A 21,879-nucleotide genomic window follows, 5' to 3' on the forward strand; every position below is an offset into this window, starting at 1 on the left:
TGTGACGAGGTCTCAGCTAAAATGATTTGTCAATTAATCAAAGACAAAAGAAAACTTCGGAGTGAGAAAGCTACAATGGACACACATCTCTTATATTATGTGTGCAAGCCTCTTTTCTCCATACCACTGCTTCATGATCTCACTCACCACATTCAATAGGACAGTGTGAGCGATGGAAGCTGCAGAAAAGATCATGACCAGGAGTAGTTCACCTCAGTCAGGAAACAGGCAGGAAAATCATCACAGGCCCTTCACACCCTGAACATCACTTAAGTGACCTCCTCCCCCTCAGCGGAGGTTACATGTCGCTGCGGGCCAACACAAGCAGAGAAAGCAGACACATCAACAGTTTCAATCCAAAGGCTGTCAACACTCACACACACTCAGGCGTGTAATGGATTCTGAGTCTGAACAAACAAGATGTAGTGTCACATTATCTCTGCAGAACAGAGTGTTATCTCCACAAATTGTTGAAAAACGACATTTCCGATTAAAAGAATCGGCAGCAAAGTCAGAAGAGTCCAAGAACAGCAAAACCAAAGCGTCTGTGTTTTTTGTGTGTCACCTGTGTATCACTTTAACATAGACCAGTGTTATTATGAATAAATGTTTAAACAGGGGCACTTCTAAATATATAAACATGTTGGGCAGTACTCTCTAGCTTTACAGCACTTAACTACTTTGGTTAATTATTTCATCAGTGGTACTGTTTGAGTACAGCAGTAATGTGTAACAGCGAACTCTGCATTTATGAGAGAGAGAGAGAGAGAGAGAGAGAGAGAGAGAGAGAGAGAGAGAGAGAGAGAGAGAGCATGTTAAAGGCCCAGTGCCAACAACAATCTGTCATCAAGATCCCTCCTTAGATTACAGCAGCATACTTCCTCCCTAATCACACACTCGAACGCATACACAAACACACACAGACACACGCACACACACGCGCGCACACACACAGAGGCCGATTTTCCACGTCTGAGTAGCAGTTTCATAAACAGTGTGATTTGTGTTTCTTATAATAATCTAACCAAAACATCTCCGCACACATAATTTATCACTGTGTGTGTGTGTGTGTGTGTGTGTGTACATCTCAGATGTAGCTGTGGTGATGATACTGATACAGAGATGTTGGAGGGGTTAGAGTAAAATAATGTGCAGATTAACACTGATATGATGAGAGTGGATGTGATTAAATATCTGCTAAGAAACAATAGTTTTTTTACTTAAGTGATTTTGATATTTCGTTTTCTGTTTTACTATTATAACAATTTTTACCACTTTTTATTTTTGTTACTATTTTATGTTACGCTGCTGTCACCACTACAACTTTAAACAAAAGAAATACGACTACTAACGACTACTAACGACTGTTGTAACTACTGCTCCTAATAGTACTTTTATAACTTACATAACTACTGCAACTACTGCTTCTGTCACAACTGGTAGATTCGAGATTCAAGAACTTTATAGTCATTGTGAAAGCACAGTGATTTACAAAAGTGTCCTCCACAAATCAAAATGTTAGGATGATTTACAAATACAAATATGCAAAGTATAGAAAGATAAACATCTATATATTAAAATATAAATATAAGCAATGAAGTATAAGATAATGGTACAACTACAAGTGCTTCTACTGCTATTACTAGTAGTGCTACTATACTGCATCAATAGCTCCTACCTCTGCAGCTCCTGCAACTAATGCTGCTATTCATTGTAATGAATGTCATTTCTATGCAGCCAATCTCAGGCTGCAGTTATAGACAGTACTTAATGACGTGTTTACAACTGCCCCTGTTTGGTAACCGCTCCATTCATTTCCTCCATTCAAACAGAAAGACTACTACCCCCCAACTGACAGCACGCTGCTACAAACCAATCAGTGTCAAGTATAGGTAGACGCAGCCCACGTAGGTGATGACGACAGGACCGACGTATGTCAGACAAATTTCTTTAGTGCGCTCCCTCAATTCCAATGTGAAACCAAAACTAACCAGATCAAATGAAACAATGGAACAAAGACATGAAGCTTAGTTCAGACTTTCAGGTGTGAAAACGTGCTTTGTAGCACAAGTTCATTGTCAAGGATTTGTCAATAACATCATGAGTAACTGTTACACTATATAGTATTTGTCAACATTACACATCATACTCATCATCTGTTTGCATGTGCACGCACAGGTGGGCGAGATAAAAGAGGAGGACCAATTTTGACGTTTCCTGCCCGAAGTAACCACGACCGAATAAAACAAGAAGACCTGAGGAGGCTGGTCACGTACCTGTCCACTGTTCCCAGGTACACTCCCTCAAACACACACATACATGTATCTGCAGCAGATGTAATTATTAACCATGGCGTGTTTTTATCAGTGCTATGAAGCAAAGTTGTGTCTCAGTTCAGTGACTCTTTGTGAAGAGACAAGACGGGAGAGGTTGAGGATGAAGTGCATGTGGAGTGCTTCAGTGCTGTCGACGCTGTGGAATCAAACGCTCCTTTCTCCTCCGTCGCAGCAGCAGACGGAGAGCAGCGTTTGATTTGCATCAGCATGAAAGCTGCTGTGTTTGGTAGCCGACAGCTACTCATCACAGTCTGAGGATGTGACCATTCATGAGCTGGTGGAGAGAAGAGTCCAGTCTCCGTCTTTCTGAGATTTATATTATTGACACAGATTGTCTTCTCCCCTAAACCCTTTTTTAAATTTATTTTTTGGTAGTTTATTTTTGCTCAAGAGAATCAGTAGCATTGACTATGTGGCATCCCAACAAGGTATATATATATACAGTATATTATAATAATAATAATAATAATAATAATAAAAATATAACTTTATTGAATAGCACTTATCTATGATAACATATTAAGGTTGAGTCCTTAAAAACCAGCAGATCTATACAGAAAGGAAGGCATTCACTTTTTTCGCTCGTGGTGCCACTCAGCTGCAACCTATTTTAAAAACTCCTTGGTGGTGCATTCAAGGACACTCTGACATCAAGTACTCATATCCATCTACTAAAAAGCATTGATATTCTCTGTCATAACAAAATGAAAAAGCAGGCCTTTCATTGCATGACTAAATATGAGTGTCCTTGGATGAGCACAGGGGAGAGTTTTCCATCCAGCAGCTGCAATGGGCAACTGATGTGCATGTTAACACACTTACCTGGGTGATGAGAACACTGTTATTGAACCAAACTTCTGTATTATCATTCGATCCCCATCAGCCCCGCTCGGCTTCACCCTGCTAATCGAGCTGCTGTTTCCATGGTGACGGGTAGAGTTTGTGCCTCCCTGAGGCAGATTATAATGGATGTGCCGCTGCTTAATTTACATTAATACAGACTGAGTGTGTGTTTGTGTGTCGGTGTGTTTGTGGTGGTGAGGTCATTTCAGTATATTTTCACTCCCCAATCAGCAGCGGCTGAATTTACTGGAGTTTGGGGAGACTGTTTACGAGCTGTTCAGTGATGGAAGATGGCACCGTCAGTGGCACTGCAGCGTACTTCAGCTCTGATGGTTAAAAGGTTTGCTTATAAATGCCAAAGTAGTTTTATTTTAAGGCAGCATGGTGATTCATTTGTTACTTCGCTCCTAAAGGGTTCTGTAATCGCACTGGAGGAAAACTGTACATGAATTCCTTCTGTAAAAACACCACATTTTTCAGAATTATCTTGATCTTTTGATTAAACAAACAATGCATCACTAAACCACTGCCTTTGTGCCAGAAGATTTCATCTCATTCAGGCTGTTTTGAAGTGTGCAGTTGTTAAATCCTGTTACGAGTATCTCATTAGCACATAGCTGTGCGTTCACTTTTGTTTCTGACTGGCACTTCACTGACAAGCCTCCAGAGCTCGAGGGGATACAGAGATTTGTGTCGAAAATAAAGTGATGGAAACCATTCACCGCTAAAGACCTGCTACACCCTTCATGCTTCCGCAATGGCAGGAGGATATTTTAGTGGTTAACGGTCCAGGTTGCTGTGACCTTATAAAACACGAGGACCTGCAGGGAATCCTTTTAAATTTGGTACAAATGTTCACTTGGACTCAAAGATGAACTGATTAGAATTTGGTGGTGGAAGGTCAAAGGTCGAGGTCACTGTGACCTCACAGAAGACATTATTTGGTCTTGTGAATGCAAGATCTCAAGGACTTTGAAGGACTTTTCTTCAAATTTGCTAAAATCATTAACTTGGGTTCAAAGATGACCTTGTATGCTTTGGGAACACGTTGTCTCAAGAACCCTTTTGATAAAATCCTTCTAACTTTGCCACAAATGTTTACATACACTTACGTTTTCGCAGATTAACCTATTACATTTGGGTGGTTGAAGGTCAAAGGTCATGGTGGCCTCACACAACATCTTTTTGGCCTTTTGAACCTGATATATCAAGTCTACCTTTAGGGAATTTCTATTTGACCCATTGTCAAAGATTAACTGGTTAGATTTCAGTGGTCAAAGGTCAAATGTCATGGTGACCTCATATGTATCTGGAAGAAATGTATGTAGACTGAAGCGGTACTGGTTAGCGGACTTATACAACTGCAGGGTGGTAATTCTAGTTTACTCATCAAAGTGCGACATTCTAAAGGAAATGAAAGGAAACGAATGCAGAGAATTTGATGGCCTAATTGCTTCCTGATACTTGTAATTGTTTTCAATGATATCAGGGACTTTCTGCAAGCTCGCCAGACTGCTAACCTATCTAAGACTATTTCACTTATAATTTCCTTCAGTAATTAGTCCGATGAGTTTAGGATTTAAAATCTATTTTACTGTTTCTTCTAACCTTCTGCATTATCTTTCTCCATGGTCCTTTTCATTCCCTCCTGTCACCCTCTTCATGTCTTTCTCAGTGAGGACGTATGTAAACGCGGTTTCACTGTAATCATCGACATGCGTGGGTCAAAGTGGGAACTGATCAAGCCCCTGCTGAAGACGCTGCAGGAGTTCTTCCCTGCTGAGATCTGTGTGGCGCTCATCATCAAACCGGACAACTTCTGGCAGAAGCAGAAAACAAACTTTGGCAGCGCAAAGTTCTCCTTCGAGGTCAGTAGGCTTTGTTTCAATGATGAAACCAAAGATTGCAAAGTTTTTGGGAAAAGTTTGTTTTCCGGTGAAAGGATTTTTCGCTGAAGCTGAAACAGGAAATTCGACATTATTGACTATTTATTTTGTAGGTTAGCAGCAGTTTGCATCTCTCATATAAAGTACTATTATTGCACTTTAATCCAAGATTGTTGTTTATGTTTTCTTATTATTTAATGTTTAAGTTCAGGTGAGGTAACGGTTCATATTAGCACATAACTGTTGCCAAGGTCAGGATACGGACTACTGTATATGCAGTCATTGGCTCAGGATAAGTAATGGTTTGGTTTGGAAAAAAATATATAAGCCAATTGTTGAGTCACGGTTGGTTTAGGTTTGCTACTTGCTAAATTTTGCAGCTAAAAAATATATTGTAAGCTAATGGTGGACAAGCTGTTTTCGCAGGTAAAAATATTTTAGTTTGTTACGGATGAGTTCAGGCTGTTTTTTTAGGGCTAACTGCAAAATGTTGCAGGTAAAAATGCTTTTAGATATGTGTTAAATCGAGTTTGGATCAAGTTCACTCAGCAAATATTTTGAAGGTGAAAACACTAGCGGCTAAATTTTGACCATAAATATTTGGTTTGTTAGTGGTGTAGTCAAATGTATTTTATGTAAGCTAATGGCTGCATTTCACAGGTAAAAATATATAGTTAGATAATTAGTTGGATCATGTTTGAATCATGTTTGCTAACGGCTACATTTTGAAGGTAAAATATTTGGTTTGTTAATAGTTGAGTTTAGGCTATTTCATCTGAGCTAACGGCAAAATTATGCAGGTGACTTTATTTCGTTCAGGTTAGCTAACAGCTACATTTTGCTGGTAAAATATATGGTCAGATAATTGTTGAGACAAGTTTGAATCAGGTTTGCTAACTGCTAAATTTTGCTAATGACATTGTTTTGGTGGTTAATGGTAGAGTTGAAGATTCAGGTTAGCTAACGGCGAAATTTTGCTGGTGATATTTGTTCGCTCTGAACAGTTCGCTAACTGAACCAAACTGTTCAGTTTGGCAGGTAAAACTGTTTGGTTCAATTAGCTAACACTTCACTAAAACTAGCTAACAGTTGGGTTGTGTTAGCTAAAATTTTGGTTTAGCTTTCAAATAATAAAAGCTAAACCAAATTAGCTTGGTTTAGTATCTCTTTTGTTGGTTAGTTAACAGTTTAGTTTAGCAGCTAAAACCCTTTCATGTGATATAAATCAGGGCAGGGTTTCCACTCTCAATTTAGAAAATCACATCACAAGTTCATTCATAAGTCCGAATTTTATAACCTCCAGCTTATTTATGTTTGTATTTTCTTACTGTGTAAATCAATCAGCTCTCACTTGATCATATGCATCATCCATCACTTCTAAAAACATGTATTTTATTTCTCTCAAATTTCTGTTTGTGTTTTATCAGACCACTTTGGTGTCAGTTGAAGGTCTGGCCAAACTGGTGGATCCCTCCCAGCTGACGGATGACTTCGAGGGGTCTTTGGACTACAACCACGACGAGTGGATGGAGCTGAGAGTATCTCTGGAGGAGTTCATGTCCAGTGCTGTTCACCTGCTGTCTCGACTGGAGGACCTGCAGGTGGGTGGTGGACAGACCAATGAACGGCTAATCAGGGAAAGATGGATGGTTTTAACGGATCGAAGGAGCTGTCCATCCCAGTATTATAAAGGTGTGCTGTGTTTTGCAGGAGCTTCTGTCCAAGAAGGAGTTTCCTGCAGATGTGGAGGGATCTCGTCGCTTGATTGAGGAACACACACAACTTAAGAAAAAGGTGAGAGAGAGCTACTTTCAGGACAGACACATCTAAAGACAATGAATGTTCAAGACTTTATGTGTTTCGACTGAAAGTACAAGGAACTTTTAATACCAGGAACTTATATCTGCTGTCTAAAGACCAGGGCAGATGAGGCAGATTAGTCTGCTGACGTATGAACAACTGGCGGCTGGCCCCTTTCATGGTGCAAGTCCCATCCCAAAGTTCTGGTACTTTCATGAAGTATTACCTCCCTAGATGGACATTTTTTCTGGGTTAATAAGATATTCTACTTAATTTAGACACTGATCCCTTTGGCGGAGACGTGAGGGGTTCCTGATAATGTTCCTAGTTCCGGGGGAAAGTTCCTATGGTCTTAATGTAGCTATGGTCTAAACGTGGCTATAGTTATATAAGCCATTAAAAACATTATACGGTCTTCTCCTCCTCTTCTGTAGGTGCTGAAGGCTCCAATTGAGGAGTTGGACCGGGAAGGCCAGAGGTTGCTGCAGTGTATCCGATCAAGTGATGGTTTTTCAGGGAGGAACTGCATATCTGGCTCTGCTGACTTCCAGAGCCTGGTGCCCAAGGTAATTCCCCAGGGATGTTCACCCCAGCTGGAAATTTAACTGGCTGGTTACAGAGCACATTGATATTATCTCTTTAAAAATGTAAGTGAAAAAAAAGGCCTCGAAACAGGTCCAGGGATAAAAAAATTAAAAAAAAAGTAAAAGATTCAATGGTTCAAAGCTTCTTGATTGTTGAAAAATACAACGATTTATTTCTACTTTCTTAAACACATACACCAACAAACACCAGAAGTAGGTTATAGTATAATCACTGATTAAGTGCATAGTCTCTTTTATTTCCTCAGGCCCTCAGCTCTCAGTACAGCTAATGAGAAGTACTCGCCGCATGTTAGCTCGTTAGCTTGTTAACCGAAGGGCTCTGCAGGGGTTGTGTAAGAGCTCATTGAGTTTCAGTTCTCAGGTTGTTGGCATGAAGTAGATACACTGTACATTACAAACAGAGGAATGCATTTAATGAATTTTTAATACAAGGCTTAAAAGATACAGGACTTCTAATGTCTTACATACTTAAATTCTAAAGTGTAGACCCGATTTAATATAACAGCCTCTCAAGGACACGTCTGTTTTTTAAATAAATTAACAATGAATAAATTGTTTAAAATACTCACATGTGCCGACAGTTTAGAGTTATGTCAGGAGACTGGATGTGCTTATTCTTACATGACACACTGGTGCAGTTTAAAAGCAAAATAAAGAAACTAAACTTATCCGTCATTAATTCCTAAACCTGTTTAATTTACCTGTTTAATTCATGGTAAATTGAATATGCATTTAGATTAGCAAAATAAAATTTAGAGGTGTGTTTGACTGGATAGCAAACCAAAGAAAACACTTGAATGACAGCTCCCATCACATCAAAAGTTAAAAAGTGTTTTATTTAAACATTAAATGTTCACACTGGCAATATTAAAGTGGAGGATAAAATAAACACTATATGTTTTATTTATTCAGACAAATTGTCCGACCATGAACTGTGACATGTTTCCCTGCTATGATCTATCCGATAGATCATAGCAGGGAAAGCAGGGATAGATTCTATCCTGTAACCAGTCGACATAAACAGCTGAACTCTAAATAAGTCTGACATCATAAGAAACATCATCTAACAATTCTTCTTTATTTAATTTCACCAGGTGGCCAGTCTGCTGGATAAGCTCCACTCAACGCGGCAGCACCTCCATCAAATGTGGCACGTCAGAAAGCTCAAGCTGGACCAGTGCTTCCAGCTCCGCCTCTTCGAACAGGACGCAGAGAAGGTGAGTCTCACCCGAGCCAGAGCAGAAATCATCGCTAGGGATGTGTGGTGTGTAAAAAAAATGGAGCGTGATTTATTTTATTCTTGAAACTGCTTCACAGTAAAAGTCCTCCAATGACACCTTCTTGTTACTTTATGTCTTAACCTATAAATCTGATTCCCAGCAGCGTTTTACTGTGAAACCGCCTCAGACATTTGCTGCACAGGGAAATTGTTGAATTAATCATCACAGTAAATGTGCTGATCATTAAAAGCTGTGCTAAATATTTGCTATTGTGGAATCTATAAAAATGGTTAAAGGTTACGAAGGTTAATACCATAAAAAGGAAACAATCACTACAGATCATTACCTTTGGTTCAGTATCATATTGTGACCTTAATTATTAAGTTACAGGGCAGATTTACTTTTTGCTCTTAATTCCACTGTAACTTCATGTTCAGCTTCATCCAGGATTTTAACTTTTGTATATTTTCCTGCCTCCAGGACAGTTTCATAATGTATATTTAATTCTCTCCTCTTTTCATCTTATCTGTGTCACTGTATATGCCTCCAAAAAACTTCAAGGCGCCCGAAAAGAAATATCCTTTAGCATTTGTCTAAACACAGGAACAGTGAGCAGTTAATCCAGTGGAAAATCAGCCAGCACTGCTTCGCTTACATCAGTGAAGTGATTAGCTGCAGTTGCGGGTGAATGTTTGGATTCCATTCATCATTAACATACCAGCCTGTTTACGACAGCACGCAACTATTTCAGTTTTAGTCCAAAATACTATATATGGAAACATCACGCGCTCTCTAATGTTTTTCTTTTGTAAACATTACCAGACAAGTAAAAGTAAAAATGCAGCATTCGAACACATCAATGAAATACCTACATAGATGATGAGTGTGATAACTATATACTGATGTGTGACATCTACACACCAAAAGTTACCATTATATCCTGTATGCAATATAACAACAATCATGTAAACAATGACATCAACACTGGAAAATTCTAAATCACCAGATAAACAAAGGCATTCAGAGGATTACAAAAATCAGGTTCAGGAAAAACCTTCATGCCCCAGATAATTCCCTCTCATTCACACCTACCCTCAGCCTTTTCAGTTAAGTCTGGATCTTTTCAGTTAAGTCTTAACCAAAAAGGTTCAGAGGTGGTCTGGGTCCGGATCAAACTGAGCCATGGTTCGGTTCATTTGCAGAGTAAAAACACAGTTTTGGATAGATAGATTTTTGAAACGATCACAGGAAGTAGCGACAACATAAACAATAAAAGAAGAAAAAGAAGAGGAAGCAGCTGCAGTCTTCTCCTCCTCCGATATAATGTTTGAACGATGAGGACGATCATTTGGTGCATTTGAACTAGTGTGGACTACTGCGCCTGAAGGTGCTGATGCTGGTAGTCATACCATAATGATGCTACCATGGCAACCAAATGGACCAAATGAACTGGTTCATTAATTTTCCTCCAGACGCACGCCCATCTGCAAACCAATCACTGTCAAGTGTAGGTTGACACAGCCCACTTCTGTGAGGATGACAGGACAAAATAATTCAGTGCGCTCCCTAAATTACAATGTGAAATCAAAACTAACCAGATCCAAAACAATGGAACAAAGACATGAAGCTCAGTTCAGACTTTCAGGTGTAAAGGGTTAGTTTTAAAGATGAGTGGATGCAGATACACCAGTCATTATGGCAAAAGTAGTGAATGATGAGCAAGGTTATTAACATGGATTAAGATTGTCTCAACCATGTTAACCTTTAGTCCTGTCTAACAGAGCTTTAAGTGTTGTAGTAGTTCCGGTGTTGTTGATGGAAGTACAGAATGTACACAACACTTGTGTTGTTCCACACAGAAATCCACATGCAGGAGCAGTAACATGTACTCTCATGCAAACAGAGAGGAATAAGAAAACTGTTTAGTCCACATCAGTAACGAGTAGCTGCGGGGGTGTGTGGACGAGTTTACACTGCGGGAAAACACTTGGCCCTCTCAGTTGAGACAGTCAGACCTGACGTTGAGGTCTTTCTGTGGAAAATACTGCCCTGTAAATGTGGTGGTGACCACGGTGATCACGCAGGGCCACCACCCCCCGCCTTCGTCTGTCTGGAAAGATTGATTCAGACGGAGGAGTGAGCGTGAAGGTTGTCCTGGCCTCTCAGGCTTTAAGCCGATCAGCTGGTGAAGACAAAGTCAACAAAAGGAGAAAATAACATTTGTGTTTTTAAAGGAATATTCCTTTTTTTTGTTTAATGCCTCAGATTCTCTAAGTTATAATAACAAGAGTTTAAGAAAACAGTGAAAATGATCTTGTGGTCTCTTATTTCTTTTCACATAGCAGATGGTTTGCGTTTATTCCTCTGTATTTGCAGTGGAAGTTTACATGTTAATAATGTGGTCGTGTGTGTGTGTGTGTGTGTGTGTGTGTGTGTGTGTGTGTGTGTGTGTGTGTGTGTGTGTGTGTGTGTGTGTGTGTGTGTGTGTGTGTGTGTGTGTGTGTGTGTTTGTGTGTGTGCAGATGTTTGACTGGATCAGCCACAACAAGGAACTCTTCCTACAGAGCCACACAGAGATCGGCCGCGCTTACCAACATGCTGTGGAGCTGCAGACTCAACACAACCACTTTGCCATGAACTCCATGGTAGATAATGTCTTTGAAATCATAAATCTAACATTACATCACTGTACATCGCTGCATGTCATGGCATGAAATGAAAATACACTTAAATACAATTCTAAATACATAAAATAGAACTTTGTTGGGTCCAGTTTAATATGACAAATATGTGTAAATGTACAATAGCAAGACATAATTGATCTGATTTACATATTTAGATAATTGAGTGGTTTAGGAGCATCATTTATAAAGATTTGAGTGTCTTAACTCAGTATTTTATGCAATGTAAATGCAATAATTAAATAATGAATGCATTTTATCTTTATCTATCCCAGAATGCTTATGTAAACATCAACAGAATCATGTCAGTGGCGAGCCGTCTGGCTGAGGCTGGTCACTACGCCTCCACACAGATAAAACAGATCTCAGGTCAGCTGGATCAGGACTGGAAAAGTTTTGCTGCTGCGCTAGACGAGCGCTCCACCATCCTCGCCATGTCGTCTGTCTTTCACCAGAAGGCTGAACAGGTGAGGCAAAAAATAAAACTGAACTGAACTTTGCAACGAGTAGTGAGGATAATTCTTTACCCAGCAAGCACTAGGTGGAAACTGAAGACTTAGTATGAGTATGAGGGATCGTACTATAAGGTCGTACTCGAATACAGTCGTAAATTGAGAAGAGGACGTAATATTAAGGAAATATATGATAATGTGGTGCTGATGTGCCAAATTCTTCTTGTTTTTATGTGAAATAAAAGTATAAATTAAGTACAACTTAACAAAAATCTCAACAATCCTCATTTTAAAGCAGGCGACAGGCTGATCATCTGATATTCCCACTCTAAAAGCACACGTAGCCTAAAATCAAATCTCACAAAATTTGAATTCTCTCTCATAATCTCTTTTTCTCGTAATACTAAACATTTTCTCAGTAAGTTTTGGCTTTATTATTGTAAATTTAAAACTTCATTATTGTAAAATTGCGGCTTATTTATTCCCCTTTAAGTGGCCCTAATACTCTTGGAGAAACACACTGGTTGTCTTTGTGAAAAAGAATCATCCTACGCTTATGTAAGAACTCCCCTTTCAATTCTCTGGATGCTCCACTTACTGTGAGACTGCTGCTGCCGCTGCGGCTCTGTTGCTGATCTGCTAACTATCTAATCTCGGGGTCTCTCTGCAGCAGACGCTTGTCCAGAATGTAAAATGTAAACGGCACTTTTTTTTTTTTGTATGTCTGATTATATTTAATAAATCAAACTGCTCCACTGCTGATTCCTGGAAGGTTGACATGGCAACAGATGGGACTTGTTTGATTCCTGCTGGGCCCTTGACATTAGCTACAAGTGTACATTTGAGGGAGAGCAGCACATGAAAGAGGAACAGAGGGAGAGAGGGAAAGAGGATGGGGGCAGAGGGAGGCTTGGCTCAGACTGAGAAAGAGAGAAACAGAAAAAAACAAACATGTGTCAGGATGAGAGATGAAACACAAGACGAGGAACGAGAGACGAGCAAAAGATAACTGGCTACATAGAGTAAATGGAAGCTTGTGTAATATTTCTAAGTAGATTTTCAGGAAGGGAAATTAACACAGACCGAAAATGTCACAGCAGCACACAGTTACCAATACAAATTACAATAATTAAATTTCTTTGAATAGGTATGATGAATACCTATTCAAAGCAAATGTCATGGCAGCGCACCGCTCTATGCTTTGGACAAATATCAGAAAAATAAGGTCCAGGACAAAAATTAAACTGTGACAGAGTGAAGGCTTGACAGTGTACAGTAATTGTTATGTAAATTCATTCATACATTATGTTTTTAAGTTGTCCATCCGTCCATCCCATTCTTGTGTACACGATATCTCGCCTTGAGGAAAATTCTTTTTTTTGACCTCACAAAACACATTCGCTGCCTTGTGAACGTAATATCTCAGGAACACCTTGTGGACATTTCTTCAAATTTGGCAGAAATCTTCACTTCGACTCAAGGATTGACTGATGAGTTGGGTGGTCAAAGGTCAAAGATCAAGGTCACACTGCCCTCACAAATATTATTTTTTGGCTCCTTCACATTTTCATTAGATTTCAGTGGCCAGAGGTTACGGTGAACTCATATGACATCATATGAGTCTGGAAAAAATGAAACTGCGCTCTTGGTCGAAGACATACAAGTTCACTCTTTGTATGATTTCCAACGTGTTTTTATCTGCTTCCTCAGTTCCTGTCGGAGGTGGAGGCCTGGTGTAAAGTCTGCAGTGAGGGAGGGTTACCTTCTGAGATGCAGGAGCTGGAGCTCGCCATCCACCGCCACCAGAGCCTGTACGAGCAGGTAACCCAGGCTTACACTGAGGTAAATCCACATTCCCAGATAACCCATTAGCTGAGATCTGTAACTACAGGCTGGACGAGCAGCTCACGAAGGCTTTGGTCAGCGTTACACTCAAATCGAAATGACCAAAATTCGATTTGACAAAATCCAATTTGGTTTCTAAATTAAACGTAGGAAGCATGGAGTCTCAGTTCACCGTACACAGCCAGTTCTTTTAGTTAATGGCACCAGTTTATTCAATCGCTTTTTTGTATTTTCTAACAAAACACAAAACATTTGTGGTTTGGTTTTCACTTGGCACTGGTGTAGCATCGCTCCAACTTGTTTCTCTTGTTTGTTCCATTTCTGTACGTGCCCTGGAATATTTGGAGCTTTTACTGCCCCTACACTGCAGAATAAACAATCATAGCTTTCAAGTCATCAGAAATGCCCTGAAAATATCCCTCCAAAATACAAATATTTGTCGTCGAAAAGACCATGAAACCTTTTCAGTTTGTTAGCTGATGATAAAAAATAATTGTGTGTTGGAAATTTTTTCAGAAATAGTGCGAGGAGGGTAAAATGGGACTGCAGAGTACAGAGGTTTCTCCTGTAAAGGGTTGCTGTGCGGTAGCAGAGTGCAGCTGGCTGTGATTGGCTGTGATGACAGGGTGGTGTTGATCAGCTGCTGCACCCCCACTGTCCAGATCTGCTGTCTGGAAACAAAAACCTGTGTTCCACTAAATTTAGTCTTGGAAGTCTCCTGCTCTCCTCTGCTCTTTGCTTTGGTCTGATTTTGTATCTTTAGACAGACTGTTAGTTCAATTCATGGTTGTCTGTGGAAAGATAAGTTCACAAACACACACGCACACACACACACACACACACACACACACACACACACTCAAAGCTTTGGGCTGAGGCTGAAGTGGTTCGGCTTGGCGAGCTATGACAGCATGGTTTTGTGTGAGCCTGCTGCAAAAAGTGACACGCTTACAAAGTGTTTTATCTTCTACTCTTGACCTGATTCAAGAAACAATTAAGCTGCTTTCAGACAAGCACAGAAGTCTGGAACTTCTCCTGAAATTATCTGGAGAGGCTGTATGTGAGAATGCAAATGTCCGAGACACTTCATCTTTTACAATTTTTCCTGCAGCAAGCAATTGTTCATGATGTTTCTAGCATGCGGTGAATGCAAAATAGAAGAAGACAAACAGTGCTGTAAACAATGAGATGCAGAAGAATTTATATAACAAAGAGAGGAAAAGAAGGAAACGATCTGAAAAGCAGAAAATACATGAACTGTCTACTTGTTTTTCTTTCTTTCTTTCTCTCTCTGTCTCTGTGCATTGCTTTTATAATCTCTTTGTGACCGACCTCTGTGTTTCCAGGTGAGTCAGGATGGCAAAGCCCTATTGGATGTCCTCCAGAGGCCTCTGAGTCCCGGCAACTCTGATTCGCTGACAGCCAGTGCCAATTACTCCAAAGCGGTCAGTGCTATTGATTTCACTTGTGTTTTCAGGGCTGTCTCTGCTGGCCAATTACAAAAGAGAAGCAGCTTTACGTTTTTTGTAAATTAAATAAAAAAATGTAATACGGTAAATAAAAAATGTCTTAACTTTTGTGTTATTCTGCAGGTTCACTGCATCCTGGACGTGGTTCATGAGGTCCTCCATCATCAGCGGCGTCTGGAAAACATTTGGCAGCACCGAAAGGTCCGACTGCACCAGAGACTGCAGCTGTGTGTGTTCCAGCAGGACGTCCAGCAGGTGTGTGTGCACACACACACACACACACACACACACACACACACACACACACACACACACACACACACTTCTGGTGCCTACACAAGTGAAACACTACATTTTATTGCTGTTTTGAGTTTATTGAAGGCGGTTTGTAAAAGTTTTATTCAATGAGGTTGGAGAATTCTTTCAAACCACAGTCGAGCATGTAATCTTCTACGTAAGCATGTAATCAAGTGAGCAGACCACAGTCGTGTGTGTGTGTGTCGTGAACTTTTCTCAGCAGTGCAGACGAGAATCACCACAGCTCGGTTATTCGTTGTCGTCCCAGCGACACATATTGTGTAACATGAAAATGCCTCAGATAGAATCCTCTGCTCTTGCTCGTACCACTGCTGACATTTGACAGACAAGCAGACTGCGTGGGTTTGGAAAGGTGTCGTCCCAGATTACTGGATTTTTTATAGATATTCAGGAACTCAGAATTTCAATTTATGAAGGCTATTTATAACTAAACGCAGTGAATGTTATCATTGTGGTAGGAAGAGGTTGCGAGTATTGTTTTATTTCTTCAATATGATTTATTGTGGCTTTAACACTCATTTAGTAGGAATGAGGTACAACCAAATACAACTGGCATGAGTGAAAATCCTGAAATCCACATGTTCACTTGCCTTTTTAGTACAGTACAGTAACAAGTAAAAACACACAGTGACGCTGATGCAAAGCAGCTGAAATCAGCCCCTGACAGTGTCGTCCAGAATCGCAGCCAATAAGGTTCAGGTTTTTCCACCAACAGGCTAAAACAGGAACAGCAGAGCCAGTTAAGATTTACAGATGTTAATGTGTAACATCTGCAAGCAAGGACAGTATAACAGATAAATGATGCAATTTATAGGACAGGATATGTCAGGAAATGAGATTTCAGTCAAGTCTGCTGGTGAAACAATAAAAATGAAAGTAAACTGTCAACTATTTCTCAAAACAAGTAATATTTTGAGTCGTTTATCATATAAATAAAAATGTTGAATATTTTCTCTATATTCTGTTTACATCACTTCTTTATCTAAACCACTTACCTGAGGTTCGTGTCTGGGCGTGAGCCAATTTCATTCTGCTTTTCTGTTTTCTGTTTTAGGATCTTAGACAATGGTATTTCCTGAAACTTCAGTGACTCAAACCAAGATTGATTCATTGAAAATAAGGAAATAAAGATACAAATTGTGAAAAAAACATTTGGTTGCAGCCTTAATCCAGCCATATAATGATGTTTATATATTTGGTTGGTTGGAATGATAAAATGATAGAATTAAGACAGAAAATAGTCCATTATGTCTATTTTTACTATGTTTTTGCATTGTGAACAAGTTATCTTAAGAAAGCCTCGTGACAGTCATTTCAAATTTGGCATAAATGTTTGCTTAGAGATGAACTGAGTAGATTTGGGTGGTCTAAGGTCCAAGGTTAGGGTCACATGACCTCAAAAAACATATTTTGGCCTCTTGAACATGATATCTCAAGTCTGACCTTTGGTAATTTCTTCAAATTTTTATCAGCTGTCATTTGGACTCAAACGGTATTTCTTGCGGGTGGTATTTAAAATGATTTCAATTGTTATTTCCTGTCACCAATAAAAAAAAGTGTCAGTTACAGTCATTCATATATAAGCAGCAGAATAAAGCCACTCTTCAAACTCCACACTGCTGCTGTTTCCATGTAAACCTAAATATTACTTCTTTTTCTAGGTCACGTTCAGTAGTTTGGGAATACACACACACACATGCGCGCCCACACACAATTAATTTAAGAGAGAACTATTGTAACAGTCAGAGACTCAGTAGAGAGAATTAGGGCATCGGGTGTGAACCATACAAACATTTATATGTGACCCAAGAGAGAGAGAGATGGAGTGAGGGAGTGTTGAAGAGAAGTAAAAAGAAAAAGAAAAGATAGAAAACGCAAGTGAAGAAGAGTTCATATCAATAGATTATAAATTCATTGAACACAGAGCGTTGCCAGCAGAACTCGTCATGCATCACTTTCTATGAGACCCCGGAGAGAGAGAGACACATAGTGGGTGAGAGTTACACAGTACATAGAAACTTAGACAAGGAGCGCGTGAGAGAGTGTGCTCATACCAATAGTCTATAAATCAGTTAAAACAGGCCTATTCCAAGCAGAGTTGTAATGCTACAGAATATATGTGGCCCCAGAGAGGAAGCGAGAGGGAGAGAGATGCTGAAGAGAACATATTGGGTGTGTAGTTTCATTTGGCAGCTTTAGTTGCGCATTCAAACAAAGATAGTCCAGCTGCAGTCGGCATGTTTCAGTTTGTATGTTGCGACCTGGCCCTGACCTCTCCGCGGCTCCAGCTGGACCGACTGCACGACGCTAACGTCATGAGTTACAGCACGGTTCATTCGTACACGCTGCGCCTTCAAGGCCCAGATGTAGTGATGTGTTAATGCGTTGTGCTGAAGGTGATGTCGGTGCAGAGGAGGAGTCCGTTCTCCAATTTGAAGCTTGATCTGCTGCTTTTAGATGCGGTCGCGGACAGGGGGTTGTGTAGGTCAAACCAAAAATGTCAAGCTGTGTCAGCAGAAAAATATGTGTACACTTATACAGGGAGGAAAGTGTGAAGATTTGATCTAAACTAGCTCAGAACGCTGCTGCTTGGATGCTATTAGGCACCAAGAAATGTCAATTCATTACTCTAAAACAGTGGTCGCCAACCCGTCGATCGCGATCTACTGGTCGATCTCTCAATCTTCACTGTCGATCCCCAAACTCTCTGGACTCACTGGCTGTCGTCACGCCGCAGATCAGCTGTGTGTCGGTTGTCTGTTTTTCACACGTGCTGTGTGTCCGCTACTGGTGGTGGAGCTGCAGGTTTATCTCCTGCATTTCCTTCAAGAACAAGTTGGTTCATGTACTAAAGTAAATGTCAAGACTCTACATACCGTAGAGCTTCACAGCAGAATAAACAGAGAAAATTATCTTTCACCTGATTTTTTATGTTTATCTGATGAATTTATGTCACAAACAAATGGTTGCAACACTTTCTGTATGCCTTTTTCAAAATAAAAGCACTCCAGCGTTTCTGTTGATGGAATCCATTCCCTTGTTTAAAAAGGGTTTTTTATTGTGAAATATTTGCAAGATGGGAAGATGCACGGCTTCATACTGTGTAGTACTGGTATTTATTTTAGTACAAGGGACTTCTTTCATACAGGGTAATAATCCTATTTGTGGCCATATTCAAATCAAAGCCTATATGTACAAACATTGTGCTGCAGTAGCAGCTCCTATGCAGAACATGTTGTGGAACTGAGAAGCTACATATTAAAGTGATCGAAAAGGCTGGTGACCACTGCTCTAAAACATTCCAACTTTCGCTGGTTACATTCTGCATTGATTTAACAATTCTAATCATCACATTTAAAGCAATCAAAGGCCTCGTTCCAACTACATCATTACTTCATTAACGTGCCTGGGCCTGGGCGTTCACTTATGGCTGGTGACCCAAAAAGGTTCCAACATTGTAGAAAATGCACCACAAAGCAAAGGATGGCACCTGCTCAAGTTTGGACTGCAGTCGTCTAATGGCGCAGAATATTCAACATCTCCTGTTCTTCTCGGCTGCAGTGACCTACATTTCCCTCTCAGATCATGAAGGTTTTATCTGATCCATTTCTAATTCATTAGGCCTGGGACCATTTTGCGCTGCTGATCTGTACGAACCCTGTGAGAAAAAAAAAAAGGGTGCAGTGCCAGGAATACAAGATTGAGCAGGTGACCTTTGATCCTGAGTGTGTGTTTGAAGATGATCTGAAGACGATCGCTGTCTCCTCTCTCTCTTATGCAGGTGATGGACTGGATAGAAAACCACGGCGAGGCTTTCCTCAGCAAACACACTGGTGTCGGGAAATCCCTTCACCGAGCCCGAGCACTGCAGAAAAGACACGACGACTTTGAAGACGTAGCTCAGGTGAGTCTGTCTGCTGAAAGGAAAGAGCAATACTTTAACTCATGTGCTTTATTTTAACAGCAAAACAATTTTACCTGTGTCTCCATGTGTTGCCATGTTTTCATAAATGCTAAATTACACCCTTAAAGATCCACTTCTACCACGAAAATCATGAAGTATTTAGTTTTTTTATGAAATGTTTATTTGCCTTTCTTGCAAGCATCTGTAAGTAATCTGCCTTGATTAATCCCAAATTTTCAAAACCGCAATGGCTGCTGGTGGCAGGAAGCATGAAGATATGCCTCGACATAACCATTTATGGTTACAATCCTTTTCTAAAAAAAATCTGCAGAAGATGTTATCCATTCCTGAATTTCAGTGCTACGCTCGATCGTGTAGGAAACACTGGCACTGAGATGTTGGGCATAAAGATGAAAACAAAACCTGTTGAAGGTCTCAGAGGAAGTTTAGAAAACATGAGCAAAATGTGGCAAAGACAAGGCTGCAGAAGATGAGCATTTTGGCAATTTTGTAGGAAGTAAAAAAAAAAAAAAATACATCAGCATAAATATTTCAAATCCAAATGAAGCCTTAAAGGGCTTTGACTCTGAAAGTGAAGTGACTGAAGTTGTCCACTTTGATTTGATTTTAAGTCATGTAAGTTCTCGGATAGCACATGACAGTATAAAATAAGGTTATACACACACACACACAGACATACTGTACACTGCCATGGTTCCCAGCTTAATTGGATTCCAAGAACCTTTTTTTTTACATGTGACACCATAGATGGGATGGATGACGAGAATACTTAAACTGTATTCTTCCCATGTGAGCAGGCACATTGAAAGCTGTATGTACCAAGTGTATGACACATTTTCCTTGACTGCTGAGGATGGTAAAAACCTCTTTTCTTCTTTCCTTCCTCAGTTTATCATTTTCCTTCTCTTTCTTTTCCGCTCTTGTTGTGTCAAACTTAACTGAGTCCACCTCACCAAGGTCATCTCAGTCCACCAATATGTTTTCATTTTCAGGCTGTTCTTCAACAAGTGGATTTATTTGAGTGCTTTTTAGTTCTTGTAAAAAAGAACAATGGTCTAATGGCGTCCAGCAGAGTCTTAAATATATTAACTTTGAATTTATTCAGAATCCATGGTAATTAATAAATAATTTTCCCACTTTGGTCAGTGGAGTTTTAGTACAGTGATAATCCTATAAAAGTGTGAATGCCAATCCCATAAAAGAGCGTGTAGTTGTGTAATGTGATGTTTACACTCTGGATTAGGATTAACCTTTATAACCTGCTGTGGATCAGCTTTATTTGGGTCGGATGTTTCCTTCTCTCTCCGTTTTCCCCGTTAGCGTTTCTCTGCCATTTGTGGTGTTGTGCTGGCAAAGCTCTCCTCTTAGCAATATACATAACATTAATAAATTTTGTGCTCATTTAAGATACAAGACGATACATGAATACATAAGTTTGTTTACTCACAGGGCACTTTGATAGTTTCTCTCGCATGTAAACACAAAGACACGAAGAAACATATCTGATTATTGACAGTTTTGTTCCTGAAGCGGAGAAAACAGGGTCGTCTCAAGTTTCTCTTGAGGGCGCATATGAGCGTCCATTTTAATTAAAGTGTTTGTATGTACTTCTATTTGTGTTTAACTCGGAGAGCTTTAATGTCCTTTTACCATCATCATTGCTATTTTTAATCTCAGCTCTCATCCTCTACATCTGATTGTCTGCTTCACCGGTAGAACCAACTAGTCATGAAATAGATTTAATGAAAACCCAGATCTCATTCACTCATATTAAAGCCGTAATTCATCAGCTTCTTCTTACTGCCTTGGATTTTAATTTCCCCAGGGAGGGTTGTCACTGCTTCATACCAACAGTGGTTGGTTGACAGGGAGGTCAGATCTAAAACTAACATTATTCTGGTTATTGTAGTGTGATAACATTGCCACGGTATGGAAAATATAATGCAAAGAAAACTGGGTTGTTGGTAGCTGATGCTTTTCAGGTGGCTCTCAGGTTTCTGGACAGTTGCTGGGATGTTGATTGGCAGTTTCTGGGTTCCTCTGGGCGGTTGCTTTTATTGATGCCAAGACGATTACAGCATGCGGTCACTAGAGTATCAGCGGGTGGTTGCTAAAGCCTGATGGAAATGGATTTTTGGGCAGCAGTGCTGATACCGATATTACTGTCTTTAATGTCCTAAAGTGTCACGTTCAGGCTTCTGTGTTCAGGTGACAGGGTTAAATCTGCTTTTCTGTCATCTCCCTTTTCAAATCCTCACCCACAACCAAACCAGTCACGCAACAGAGCCTAATAATCTCCTGTAAATTGTAATCTTTATCTTCTAACTAATCCTGCTATTATATCATCTGAGATACCAATACTGTAACCATACACCCAGATGTCCTAACTCGTAAAAGATATTTTTCTCTCTGCTGTTACACATCGCAAACCTCCAGGAGTCCCAAATATCTCAGATGTAACATATATTTTCTTATGTGAAATATTTCAGTGATAATCTC

The 21,879-nt window shown here is 39.9% G+C and overlaps 1 protein-coding gene across 3 annotated transcripts in view; it reads left to right on the forward strand.

The window, feature by feature from the left end:
* kalrna (kalirin RhoGEF kinase a) overlaps positions 1-21,879 on the forward strand; it is a 132,749-nt gene that overhangs the window by 36,483 nt on the left and 74,387 nt on the right. For all 3 annotated transcript variants that reach the window (XM_035174234.2, XM_035174233.2, XM_035174232.2), the window contains exons 3-14: positions 2,179-2,293; positions 4,855-5,047; positions 6,493-6,666; positions 6,776-6,859; positions 7,300-7,431; positions 8,565-8,687; positions 11,213-11,335; positions 11,647-11,838; positions 13,534-13,665; positions 15,015-15,113; positions 15,261-15,392; positions 19,237-19,359. In XM_035174234.2, the coding sequence (XP_035030125.2) occupies positions 2,179-2,293; positions 4,855-5,047; positions 6,493-6,666; positions 6,776-6,859; positions 7,300-7,431; positions 8,565-8,687; positions 11,213-11,335; positions 11,647-11,838; positions 13,534-13,665; positions 15,015-15,113; positions 15,261-15,392; positions 19,237-19,359 (1,622 nt within the window). The remainder of the gene's footprint in view (positions 1-2,178; positions 2,294-4,854; positions 5,048-6,492; positions 6,667-6,775; positions 6,860-7,299; positions 7,432-8,564; positions 8,688-11,212; positions 11,336-11,646; positions 11,839-13,533; positions 13,666-15,014; positions 15,114-15,260; positions 15,393-19,236; positions 19,360-21,879) is intronic.

This window comes from Hippoglossus stenolepis, chromosome 13, assembly GCF_022539355.2.
Source record: "Hippoglossus stenolepis isolate QCI-W04-F060 chromosome 13, HSTE1.2, whole genome shotgun sequence".
NCBI lineage: Eukaryota > Metazoa > Chordata > Actinopteri > Pleuronectiformes > Pleuronectidae > Hippoglossus > Hippoglossus stenolepis.